At 19.9% G+C, this 13,073-nt stretch overlaps 3 protein-coding genes across 5 annotated transcripts; 2 read left to right on the top strand and 1 right to left on the bottom strand.

Moving 5' to 3' along the window:
- Positions 1-1,867: 1,867 nt before the first annotated feature.
- LOC107071807 (glyoxylate reductase/hydroxypyruvate reductase) lies at positions 1,868-3,618 on the bottom strand. Of its 3 annotated transcripts, none has more exons than XM_015331126.2 (6): positions 3,464-3,602; positions 3,324-3,396; positions 3,127-3,247; positions 2,730-3,050; positions 2,203-2,660; positions 1,868-2,129 (listed from the first exon to the last, which is right to left on the bottom strand). In XM_015331126.2, the coding sequence occupies exons 3-6, from the start codon at positions 3,204-3,206 to the stop codon at positions 2,002-2,004; spliced, it is 987 nt and encodes a 328-aa protein (XP_015186612.1). In that variant the 5' UTR covers positions 3,207-3,247; positions 3,324-3,396; positions 3,464-3,602; the 3' UTR covers positions 1,868-2,001. The 3 variants fall into 3 exon arrangements, with proteins under 3 accessions (XP_015186612.1, XP_015186613.1, XP_015186611.1); XM_015331127.2 differs by having other exon boundaries at positions 3,324-3,380; XM_015331125.2 differs by lacking the exon at positions 3,324-3,396 and having other exon boundaries at positions 3,464-3,618.
- Positions 3,619-3,744: 126 nt separating this feature from the next.
- On the top strand, positions 3,745-4,428 carry LOC149031130 (uncharacterized). The gene is made up of 2 exons (XM_089176630.1): positions 3,745-4,124; positions 4,214-4,428. Exons 1-2 carry the CDS (start codon positions 3,913-3,915, stop codon positions 4,419-4,421), a joined length of 420 nt encoding a protein of 139 aa, XP_089032756.1. The 5' UTR covers positions 3,745-3,912; the 3' UTR covers positions 4,422-4,428.
- Positions 4,429-4,489: 61 nt separating this feature from the next.
- Positions 4,490-12,062, top strand: LOC107071796 (intraflagellar transport protein 81 homolog). The gene is made up of 13 exons (XM_015331111.2): positions 4,490-4,735; positions 4,984-5,132; positions 5,258-5,369; positions 5,806-5,922; positions 6,035-6,094; positions 6,203-6,355; positions 8,200-8,478; positions 8,596-8,913; positions 9,962-10,112; positions 11,127-11,275; positions 11,348-11,428; positions 11,511-11,674; positions 11,792-12,062. The coding sequence occupies exons 1-13, from the start codon at positions 4,631-4,633 to the stop codon at positions 11,886-11,888; spliced, it is 1,935 nt and encodes a 644-aa protein (XP_015186597.2). The 5' UTR covers positions 4,490-4,630; the 3' UTR covers positions 11,889-12,062.
- The last annotated feature ends 1,011 nt before the right edge of the window (positions 12,063-13,073 follow it).

Raw genomic sequence — 13,073 nt, 5'->3', positions numbered from 1 at the left:
TGTTCACGTAAATTATTCAAATTGTTCTTCATTATATTCATTTATTGTTAGTTTAATTATCAATTTACATATGGTGGAACAAAATAGAAAGAATTCATGTACAAGTTCTGTAAAAACTGTTGTTCTATTCAATTATTGTTAATGAACCAAAATTTGTGGTTTATTTAGATAAATTAGTTTCTGGGGGAGAATTTATCTTACATTTATCTCACTTTTATCTCATCTTATATATATATATATATATATATATATATATATATCAAAATCTTGTGGTATATTTAGACAAATGAATTAGTGAGGGAGAATGACTTTTATCTCACCCTATATATGTATACATATGGTTGACTTTAACGTAAACATTTTTGTTTCATATCAAAATTATAAGCAGCTGCGCAATTCTTGATAAAATAAAAAGAAACTATCTGTAATAGAATATACAGAAATATTTGATCTCAACAAAATTAAGTAGACAATTGTATCTACAACATGTTTTTTTTTTTTGTTAATCTTATTATAAATAAATCATTTTATAAATTAATCATTGTATAAACATTAAACGTTCCATTTATTACATTATATTGTGTATAAATGCATTTTTTTTGTTATTTGTTTTTTATTATACAATTAACAACAATCAGTTTATTACAGTTATACAGTAAACAACTGATAATTGGACTGAGGCCATTTTCATATTACATGACTCATATGATAAATATCAATAATATGATTAATTAATTAAAGAATTTAATCTTTTGTGTATATAAACTAATTATATAATATAAGAAAGAAAACAAATATGTTTCGGATGTGAAATAATAATTAATACATGTATGATGATTGAATAAAATTAAATTTTATAAATATCAAGTTCATAACTAAATTTAAAAATTCAAATTCATAATTCAATATCAAATTCATAAATAAATTTAAAAATTCAAATCCATAATTCAATATCAAATTCATAAATTAAATTTCATAAAGATCAAATTCATAACTAAATTTAAAAATTCAAAATCATAAATTCAATATCAAATTTATAAATTAAATTTCATAAAGATTAAATTCATAAATAAATTTAAAAATTCAAATTCATAAATTCAATATCAAATTCATAAATTAAATTTAAAAAGTCAAATTCATAACTAAATTTAAAAATTCAAATTCATAAATTCAATATCAAATTCATAAATTAAATTTCATAAATATAATTTCATAAATTTGTTAATATTAACAAACATATAAATAAAAATATAACAAATGTGTAATTTTTAATATACCTACACAAATTTGAACGCCATATTGTCATAATTGAATTACACATTTTTACATTTAACTGTAAACTATACAAAAATTCATTTAAAAATGAAATAACAGTAATTTTTAATAAATCAATTCTAAACGTAATATATAACTTTTTACATAACCTAAAAACTGATAATTATAAAATTTAATGTAATGAGAAAAAACTTATTATTTTCGTTTCATTTATCGTTCAATCTTAATCTTAATTGGTCATTCGTTATTGACGAAATACATTGCTGACAACTTGAAACTGACGTAAGTATTTCCAAGGATTTTTCTATGGTTCTACTCAATAACATATTATCGTCAATTTTACATGTACGATAAGGAATGTAAAGGTTGAACAAATTACATTTGTTTTTGTTATATGGAAATTATGAAAGAAAGAAAGAAAGAAAGAGAGAGACCCATGAATATTAACTCGACTGGTAAGTAAAGAAATCTACCTTTCCAACTGTACCACTAATCAATAAATTATTAAACAATCAATTTCTTATAAATAATATTCATTTTCAAAAATATTCTTTTGTAACATGTAAATTTCATAATTTAAAGGTAACAAATATTTTCAGTTATTCCAATGATATTTATAATATTATGAAACGTTTAATAACATTTGTACACTTACTTTATATTAAAACAAATAAATGTTTAAGAAAAAAAAGAGTAACATATATATAAAATTAATATGATTTCAATTTACAATTTAAGTGGTGCTGGCATTTCATTGGTTGCACCTCTCAAAACAGCTAAAATATTTTCAGCAGTAATTTTAGCCATTTCTTCTCTAGTTTCAATAGTAGCACTTCCAATGTGAGGTAAAACCACTGTAGAATAAAGATATAATATTTCAAATATTAACAAAAAAGATGTATTGTCATGTAAGTGAATAATGCATACCACAGTTAGTTAATTTTAAAAGTTCACTATCCAATGGAAGTGGTTCAGGTGTTGTGACATCCAAACCGGCAGCTTTAATCGTACCATTTTTTAAAGCTTCTATTAAAGATTGTTGATTAACAACTTCTCCACGACTAGCATTGATAAATATAGCAGATCTTTTCATTTTTTCAAACGTTTTGGTATTAAATAATTCTTTGGTGTCTGATGTTAATGCTATGGTTACTATAACAAAGTCACTTTCTGATAACAATTTATCCAATTGAACTTTCTCTCCATTAAACTTAGTAGCTTCTTGTTTGACGGTTCTACTGGTATACAAAATTTGAGATACACCAAAAGGTTTTAAACATTCAGCAACTTTACATCCAATACGACCAAGTCCAACGATACCAACAGTAGAATTAGCTAATCCTGTACCACACATCCATGTTGGTGCCCATGCCTTCCATTCACCGCTATAAAAATGTCTTTATTGTATAAACCTTTTTATTACATTAATGAATTCTTCCATTGAGGTATGCTACCTATGGACAGCTTTATTTGCTTCCAATAATCTTCTTGATGTTGTCAAAAGCAATCCTACAATTAATTCCGCTGTAGCATTGGTCAATATGTTTGGTGTGTATCCAACTTGAATATTTCTATTTTTTAAAGCTTTCAAATCTAAATGATCTGTGCCAACAGACATCGTAGCAACTACTTGCAATTGTTTTCCAGCTGCATTTAATATTTCTTCATCTATTTTATCAGTTAGTGTACAAAATATTGCAGATACTCCTGGCACCTTTGACAATAATTCTGAACGTGGAATTGGTGTTTGTTTGTTCCATGAAACAACGTCACATCTTAACAATTTCAAAATATATTAACATAATAATATAATGCGTTTATTTATTAAAAATATAAAATTTAAATACTCACTGTTCTTGTAAAAGATTTAATCCTTTACCAGGTATGTCAGGTCGTGTAATCAAAACTTTTGGTTTATTCGCCATACTCATTAATGTTGTATGTAAAAATCTTGAATGTATTTTATTTATTTCTAGAAAAATAATCTATTAAGATTTCAAATGTAATAGATTAATATATATATATATATATAAAAGAATTTTGATTACACCACAGAGATTAATATTCGTTTTTCATTTGATTTGGAAACCGTGTACAAACATAACCTATATTTTTAAATTTCTGAAATTATTATATTTAAATGATTATATTTAAAAAATGTAACACACATTTTTTTATGTCAACTTACTTTTTGATAAATTTTGAAAAATAATATGATTAAAATACATATTCTTTATGATAACACTACACATTCACATAAATTTTTATCACTTGATATTATTTATAGAATAAAAATACATAAAACACGCATTACCGGTGTGTTTTACACATGCACTACATATGTGACATATGTATCGTACGCATATGTTCGATATTACGATCGATATTAATCAATTGATGCGCAGTAGACTCACGCGCATCCATCTTCTATATTTCAACCAATGAGATGATTGTAATTTTAATTTGGACTTTTGATTGGTTCATTCTTTTCGTGATAACTTAGCGTGGCAAATGAAACGAATTTCAAATTAATCTTTCGATTTTCTTTCAATTTTGTAATTATGTTCTTCTAAATTTTTCGTCTCGTTAAATACAATAATTATTTTAATTATATCAGACAATAATTTATTTAAAAATATGTACGAAAATAGAAAATCTGAACAAGTAGACGAAAAAGTATCGTCAAAAGCAAATCATGGACAAAATGCTAAGGTTAAGATTATTGTAAAAAATGATAAAAAAAAGAAATCTGTTAAATTAAAGAAAGAAGAAGAATCGATATTTATTTTAAGCTTGGATCCATACGAAAAACCATTAAAATGGTGGGAAAGTGAACCCATAAAATATGCGTAAGTTTGTTCTTTCAACAGGTTTTGTTTTTAAAAAAGCTATCGAATATAATTTAATAAATTTAAATTTAAATTTTCAATGATTACAGTATCAATTACAAATATGTAAAATTACGTATAGAACAATTAATGGGAAGTAATGTAGTACGTTTAACAGATCGAAAATATATGATGAGTTTTATGGAAAATATTCGAAATAATTATAGAAACGAACAATTGGCACGAATTGAAAAAAGAAAGGAATGGGTTAAAAATACGTTTGTATCATTCATTGATAACGATAATAATACAGTTTGAAAAAATATATATATATATATATATATATGTGTGTTCTAACCATGTTCGAGCATATATGGGTTGTCATGTCAACCGAATGTAACAACACGTGAATTATTCCATTGTGAATTCTCGTCACGTGCGGATCGATCAATAACAATACAGAAAAAGAATATAATTTAAAATAATTTAAAAAAAAAAAATACAGTAAACAAAAATAAGAAAATAAAATGAGCGAGAATATTAAATTTATCGTAGGAGAAGTTAACAAATTGTTGGACAAAAATTATAATTTGGTTGGTTTCAGTGCTTTGAATCCTGAAGATTTATTACAGGTAATTAATTAATATATATAATATATTTTTTTATTAATATTTTTTTATTAATAATTTAATAATAATAATAATTATTATTTAATTTTTAATATTTAATTTATTTTATTTTTATTTCATTTTAATTTAAATTATATTTATATAATATATTTTATAATACTGTATAATACTGTATATAATACTGTACTATAGTTTATTAATATTTATACACACACACACACAAAAATAATTAAAAAAAATTTTTTTTTAAGATATTAAGTGACGTGTTAATTAAAATACAACAACAAGATGCAACAAAGATCGATATTAAAACCGAAACACCTGAACAAAGTTCCGTACGAATACTTTCGGCACTTCGTATATTAAAATATCAACCAAATTCGGATCCAACGACATTTCGGTAATCAAATTATATTTTTAATTTAACAATTTGCGATAAAACACGTTTTAATAACATTTTTAATATAACGACTATCATTTGAGTTAATTTTTGTTGTTTTTTTTTTGTTTTTTTTCAAAATTAAGACAAGGAATTGTTCGTGGTGATTCGGAAACAATTTATGCAATTTTAACGTGGTTATTAAAACACAAGGATATCGTAAGACAACGAGCTTATTTGTCACGTTTTCTTGTTAAGGTAAATTTAAATTATTTAATTATTAAAAAATTAATCATTTAACATTTGGCATGCGGGCAACGTATTTTTACGTTTTTCTCAGTCTGTCACTGGAGCGCTGGTCACGTACAAATACGTATTAGTAGATTTGTAATGGATAACGGGTAACGTATAATTACAAATACAGCGAAGTGGATAAATTACTTAACTATATATATATGATGAATTGTGCATTTTTCAATGTATGTGTAGTATATAATTCGACAAAGACACAAAAGATAATGTAGAAGAAATTTTTGATCGAACTTCCGCGCGATTCACAGAAAAATGCCCGCTGCACGTGTACCTTGACGGTGAATTATACCCGCATTCCATGTGTTAATATACATAAAAGTTTTTTTTTTTTTTTTTTTTTTTTTTTTTAATTATTCATTACGAATTTGTTGATTTATGTTAGATCGAAATTCCATCGGATTATTTGGGAGATCCAGAAATTTCAGCATTGTACGAACAATATTCGAATATGGTGAATCAATTTAAAACCGTTCACAAGGAAAGAGAAATTGGTAAAAAGGTAAATATCAAAATTGAGGTAAAAATTTACAGAAATGTTGATTGTAAATTTTGTTTCTCGTTTAAAAAAAAAAAAAAAAAAAAAAAATAATAATTTTTATTCGTCATTTTAGAATTTTGAAATTGCAGCCGAATTTACGGAAGATCTGAAAGCTATGGAAAAAGAAAAAGAGGTATAAAAATTGTGTATAAATGAAAAAAATATTCGTAAAAATTAATCTCTTCATTGATTGTTCAACAGATTATTTATAAATATTTTTGTACATTTTTTTTTTTTCTAGGCAGTTTTATTACGAATCGAAAAGATGAAAGTGAAAGCACAACCGGGATTTTATCTTTTGGATGTAGCAAGAACTTTGCGTATGGAAAAAGATCGTGAACGTGACCTTGCTTTGCAAAAAGAACAAGAAAGCAAGATAATGTCTAGTTTACAAGTATATAATTTACAATTTTTTATTAATATATATTTAGTTTAGAATATGTTGTTGATATATTTATTATTGGAAAACTGTCTCAAATTTTAATTAACAATTTCAATAATATTTTCAATACTAGTATTCAATACTAGTATTTAGTTTCCAAAATATTATTGACATATTTATTTATAATACATCAATAATATAATTAATATATATATGTATATATCTAATATATAATATATTATTGATATATTTAGTTTTGGGAAACTGTTTCAAATTTTAATTAACAATTTCAATAATATTTTCAATACTAGTATTCAATACTAGTATTTAGTTTCCAAAATATTATTGACATATTTATTTATAATACATCAATAATATAATTAATATATATATGTATATATCTAATATATAATATATTATTGATATATTTAGTTTTGGGAAACTGTTTCAAATTTTAATTAACAATTTCAATAATATTTTCAATACTAGTATTCAATACTAGTATTTAGTTTCCAAAATATTATTGACATATTTATTTATAATACATCAATAATATAATTAATATATATATGTATATATCTAATATATAATATATTATTGATATATTTAGTTTTGGGAAACTGTTTCAAATTTTAATTAACAATTTCAATAATATTTTCAATACTAGTATTCAATACTAGTATTTAGTTTCCAAAATATTATTGACATATTTATTTATAATACATCAATAATATAATTAATATATATATGTATATATCTAATTTACAATACATTATTGATATATTTAGTTTTGGGAAACTGTTTCAAATTTAAAAGAACAATTTAAATAATATTTTCAATACTAGTACTCAATATTATTATTTAGCATTAGAGTAAAACTAAATTAATTAAAATAAAAGTAAACTAAATACTAGTAACTAGTTTAGTTAGTATATTATTGATATATATATTTATAATATATCAATAATATATTGTTATATAAATATATATTAATTATATATAATTATTGATATATTTATTTGGGAAATTGTTTCAAATTTTAAATAACAGTTTGAACAATATTTTCAATACTAGTATTTAATTTCAAATATATTATTAATATATATATATTTAAATACATTAATAATATAATTAATATATATATATCTAATTTACAATATATTATTGATATATTAATTATTGGAAAACTTTATACAAATTATAATTAACAATTTAAATAATATTTTTAATACTAGTATTTAGTTTACAATACACTATTAATATATTTATTAATATATTTATTAATATATTTATTAATTTAATTTTGGAAAACTGTACTTAATGTAATATTTATTTTTGGATAACTTTATCAAAATTTTTATTAACAACTTAAATAATATTATCAAAATACTAGTATTTAGTTTACAATATATTGTTGATATATATATATTTATAATGCATCAATAATATTATAAATTATATTATCTAGTTTACAAGTATATTATTAATATATTTATTTTTTGAAAATTGCATCAAAATTTTAATCAATAATTTAAACTAATATTTTTTCAATACTAGTATTCACAGTTTACAATAAATTATTACAATTATTGTAAATATTACATTAATTGTATAATATTATTATATATACAATATAATATTATTACAATTATTGTGAAACTTTTCCACATTCACATGAAATACATTGACATTCACAATGAAAATGTGAATATAAAATATTAATTAATACTTTAAATAATATTTTATTCACTAGAACATGATTCAAGTAACACACTAACTATAGATAAATATAATCTATAAATTAACATAATCTTAATACGCTCAATGTCTCTGATTGATCTAATTTGCATACTTAGATATCCTTTCAAGGAATAGAACGTGAGTTGCAAACATTAAAACGTACCGGTGAGGAAATAACACCTCAAACATTAATACAACATCTAACGGATGAGGTGACTGTACAAACTGCCATAATGAAAGAAAAACTAACATATGAAATTGAGATGAAGAAAAAACGTATTGCTGCACTATCATCAATCAAAGGTTATTCTTATTTAGGACAGGAACAAATTACTATGTTAAGAAACAAATTGGATTTAATAACTAAAGAAATTCAAGGTTTAGTTGAAACCAAAGTAAAATTATATTTCTATTATTATTATTATTATTATTATTATTTTATATTACATTCAAGAGATCAAAATATAATCAAACAATGTTTTATTAATTTAATTTCAATTTAATTATTATAGATAACAAAAACTGATAATGATAAAATGGAACCATTTCGTCAACAAGCAACAACAATATCAAACATGAAACGAAATGTATTAGAAAAATTAGAAAATACCAATGAACGTTTGAAAGATTTGTTGACTAAACTTGAAGAGAAGAGAGAACAATCTAAAATGTTTATGGACGAAGTTGTACCAAAGGGTGAAGATTTGAAAAAGTATGTTGCACATTTGAAAATCAAAAGTATATCTTACAAACGTTACAGAGCTGAATTAACAGCATTGAAAGCTGAAATTGGTGTATTGCAACGAACTGCTGTTATTCTTAAAGCACAGGTATGAATTGAATAATTAATTAAAAGAATTATTACATTTAATGTTTTGTTTGTTATCAATAAATTACCCTAGTAGCACAAAATATTGAAAAATATTGAATGCAAGATTGAATATAAGACATTGAAAATCTCTTTTGATATTAAATACATATGTATTGAATATTTTTCAATATTTTGTGCTCTACTAGGGTATATTCTAATTATTTTATTATATAATATATTATATAAATATATTATTATATATATTTATATATTTTAATATTTTAATAATATTATACTATATTATATCAAATATATTATTCATTTTATTATAGTATAATATAAATTATATAATATATAATTATATAAAAAAAATATTTATATATATCATACTATAATGTATGATATTAACTAATATGATATAATATTACACAAATATAATAATATATAATATAAATATATTATATAAAGTGTATATTTAATATTATATTATATTATATTATCTAATATATATTATGTATATACTATATATATTATAATATTTAATATTATGTTTATACTATATATATTATATTATATTAAATGTATTATATATTAATTTTATTATATTATAATATAAATATATTAATATAATATAATATGAAATATTTTTAATATGTTATATTTATTTCACTTTATTTTAATATTATATTTATTTCATTTTAATATTATATTTCACATTTAAATTTTATATGTGATATTAATATATATTATTAATTTTATATTACACACACAATTTATATTATTATTAATATTATATTATATTATATGTTATATTTTATTATATTAAATATATTATTAATTTTAAATTAGTGTTAACATTATTTTATAATTTATATTATATTATATCTTATTATATTAAGTATATTATTATTTTATATTATATTATAATTCATGTTATATTTTATTATATTAAATATATTATTATTTTTATATTATAATTTTATATTATATTATAATTTATATTATGTTACATTATATTTAAAAAAAAAAATTGAATGATAAAAAATAATAGAATATTTATATTTTAGGCAGCATCAATAGATGAAGGTAATAAAAATGTAGATTTAGGAAAACAATCAATTCCTGACAATTATACACAAGCTAATGCATTTTCAACAAACGTGCAATTGTTCAAAATGATATCAGCCCTACGTACTAAACTTACACCATTATTAAATGGTACGTATATATTTTGCAAAATTTCATAAAAAATACAATTTCCAAAATATATTTCTATTAATAATTATTACATATATTGTTCTAGATTGTGTTGAATATACTATAGTATTCTATATATATATATATATATATTTAATATAATTGAATATATATATAATTAATAATTGTTTATGTATATATTATATGTATTCTACATGTATTCTATATATATAATAATTAATAATTATTATATATTATTGTATATTGTTGTATATTGTATTGAATATTCTATAGTATTCTATATATTCTATATACTCTATATATATATTGAATATAATTGAATATATACAATTAATAATTGTTTCTATATATATATTATATGTATTCTATATGTATTCTATATATATATAATAATTAATAATTATTATATATTATTGTATATTGTTGTATATTGTATTGAATATTCTATATACTCTATATATATATTGAATATAATTGAATATATACAATTAATAATTGTTTCTATATATATATTATATGTATTCTATATGTATTCTATATATATAATAATTAATAATTATTATATTAATAATTATTATATATTATTGTATATTGTTGTATATTGTATTGAATATTCTATATACTCTATATATATATTGAATATAATTGAATATATACAATTAATAATTGTTTCTATATATATTATATGTATTCTATATATATATAATAATTAATAATTAATATATATTATTGTATATTGTTGTATATTGTATTGAATATTCTATAGTATTCTATATATTCTATATACTCTCTATATATATTAAATATAATTGAATATATATAATTAATAATTGTTTCTATATATATTATATGTATTCTATATGTATTCTATATATATAATAATTAATAATTATTATATATTATTGTATATTGTTGTATATTGTATTGAATATTCTATAGTATTCTATATATTCTATCTACTCTCTATATATATTGAATATAATTAAATATATAGTAATTAATAATTGTTTATAGAAACTCAGGTATTGAGACAAAAGTCTCGTGACTTGGAAGAACGTTATAAAAAAGCAAACACAGTACAATCCACATTGGAAACAGGTATAGGAAGTCCAACAGGAAACGTGTTGTTTGAAATAAATCAATTAAAGGAGAAAATAGAAAAGGTTGTAATATATTATTGATATTTAAATATATCTCATTATAATAATATATTTAAATGTTTATGTTAAAAAAAGGATAAAGAAGAAAAAGAAAAATTGGAGGATGCAATATCAAAAATGAAAAATATTGAAGAAAGAGTGGAAAATGAAATGAATGTAAATAATTTCAATTTAAATTTGATTATGTCTCAATCTTGTAATAAATAATTTATATATTATTGTTTTTTTTTTTTTTTAGGAATCGTCTAGTTCTGATAAAAGTCGTAGTATCAAAGACGAATTAAATGATTCGATTACCGTTGAAGAAGAAATAATGAAAAATTTGTCATTGCAAAAAGAAAATGTCGACAAGGATGCTACGAAAAATGAAAAACAAACTCAACAATGGAATCAAATAGCAGCGTAAGTGAATAGATTAAATAAACAAAAAAGTATTCTTATATCAAATCAAAGAGAAAAAAATGTTTCATAGTAATAACAATAATAATAATAATAATAATAATAATAATTTTATTGCAGAATATTCGCTTGTAAAATAAAATCAGCAGAAGATAATAAACAAAAGGACGGTATCGTAGTACGACGTGGTGGAACTGAAACTCTTGTATTGCAATAATAATAATAATAATAATGAAATATATAATATAATTATTAATTTATAATTAAAGATTAACAATGTTAAATTATATTATTTATTTAATTTATCATATTTAATTTATATTAGGATGAAATAAAACTTCGTAAGTTTGTTGTTTGATAAAACACTTACATAATGAATTATTTTTATAATATTTACTTTGAGGATATTAATTAAAGAAAAAAAAAAAAAGAAGAAAATACAGAGGAACTATTGGTTCATTCTATTATTCAACATATATTAAATAAATTAAAAGAATAATTATATCTTAATTATGTTTAACAAAGGAAAATGGGGGAGGAGGGTAATTCATTTCTATTTGCGTTACGATTTAATATATTATATTTAATAATATATTAATAATATTAATAATATATTTTATATATAATATAATATATATATAAAATATATATAAATAATATAATATATAAATATAAATTATAATATTATTATATAAATATTATATATAAATTATATAATAAAATTATATATATTTATATATAATTATTAAATTTATTATAATTATTATTATTATATTATTATATTATTTATATTTATATTATATATTTATATATAACTATTAATATATTATATATTATATATAATTATATTTTTTTATATATTATATAGTATATATTATATATATTATATATTATATATAAATTAATATATTATAATATATTTTAATATAATATTAATAACATATTTAATAATATATATTTTACATTTATTATATTAAAAATTGTTTTATAAATACTCTGCACAATTAATTATTTTCATAAAATTTATTTTAAAAATATTTATTAAAAAGAGAAAAGGAAAACAAATACTCTTCCTTAGTTAACCCTAATATCCAACATATATTTAATAACAAATATTATATTTCACATATAAATATATCATATATTTATTATATATCATTATTATTGTAAAATTTACTTTTAAAATATTAATTAAAAAAAAAAAAAAAAAAGAAAAAGAAGAAAATAATTTTACACTAATTTTAGATTAACCATAACATCCAACACAATAAAATTAATAACAAAATAAACAAATTGTTATTTTAATTATGTTTAACAAATGAAAAGTGGAGGAGGGGGTGGGTGGGGGTGGGTGGGGGGGTTTGGGGAGATTAATATATACAATATTATATATTATGTCAGT

The sequence above is a fragment of the Polistes dominula genome, unplaced genomic scaffold (assembly GCF_049000335.1).
Source record: "Polistes dominula isolate Pdom_NZ unplaced genomic scaffold, Pdom_raw_medaka contig_80, whole genome shotgun sequence".
NCBI classification, from domain to species: domain Eukaryota; kingdom Metazoa; phylum Arthropoda; class Insecta; order Hymenoptera; family Vespidae; genus Polistes; species Polistes dominula.
This window is presented reverse-complemented; position numbering and strand designations above follow the sequence as displayed.

Bases quoted from the DNA above. Each gene is read 5' to 3' on its own strand.
- LOC107071807 (XM_015331125.2), bottom strand. From the start codon at position 3,527: ATGTGTAGTGTTATCATAAAGAATATGTATTTTAATCATATTATTTTT. The intron at 2,661-2,729 runs GTAGCATACCTC...ACATTTTTATAG, and splicing joins GCAAATAAAGCTGTCCATAG to CGGTGAATGGAAGGCATGGG. The intron at 2,130-2,202 runs GTATGCATTATT...TTTATTCTACAG, and splicing joins TTTAAAATTAACTAACTGTG to TGGTTTTACCTCACATTGGA.
- LOC149031130 (XM_089176630.1), top strand. From the start codon at position 3,913: ATGTACGAAAATAGAAAATCTGAACAAGTAGACGAAAAAGTATCGTCA. The intron at 4,125-4,213 runs GTAAGTTTGTTC...CAATGATTACAG, and splicing joins AGTGAACCCATAAAATATGC to TATCAATTACAAATATGTAA.
- LOC107071796 (XM_015331111.2), top strand. From the start codon at position 4,631: ATGAGCGAGAATATTAAATTTATCGTAGGAGAAGTTAACAAATTGTTG. The intron at 5,370-5,805 runs GTAAATTTAAAT...GATTTATGTTAG, and splicing joins TGTCACGTTTTCTTGTTAAG to ATCGAAATTCCATCGGATTA. The intron at 11,276-11,347 runs GTTGTAATATAT...TGTTAAAAAAAG, and splicing joins TAAAGGAGAAAATAGAAAAG to GATAAAGAAGAAAAAGAAAA.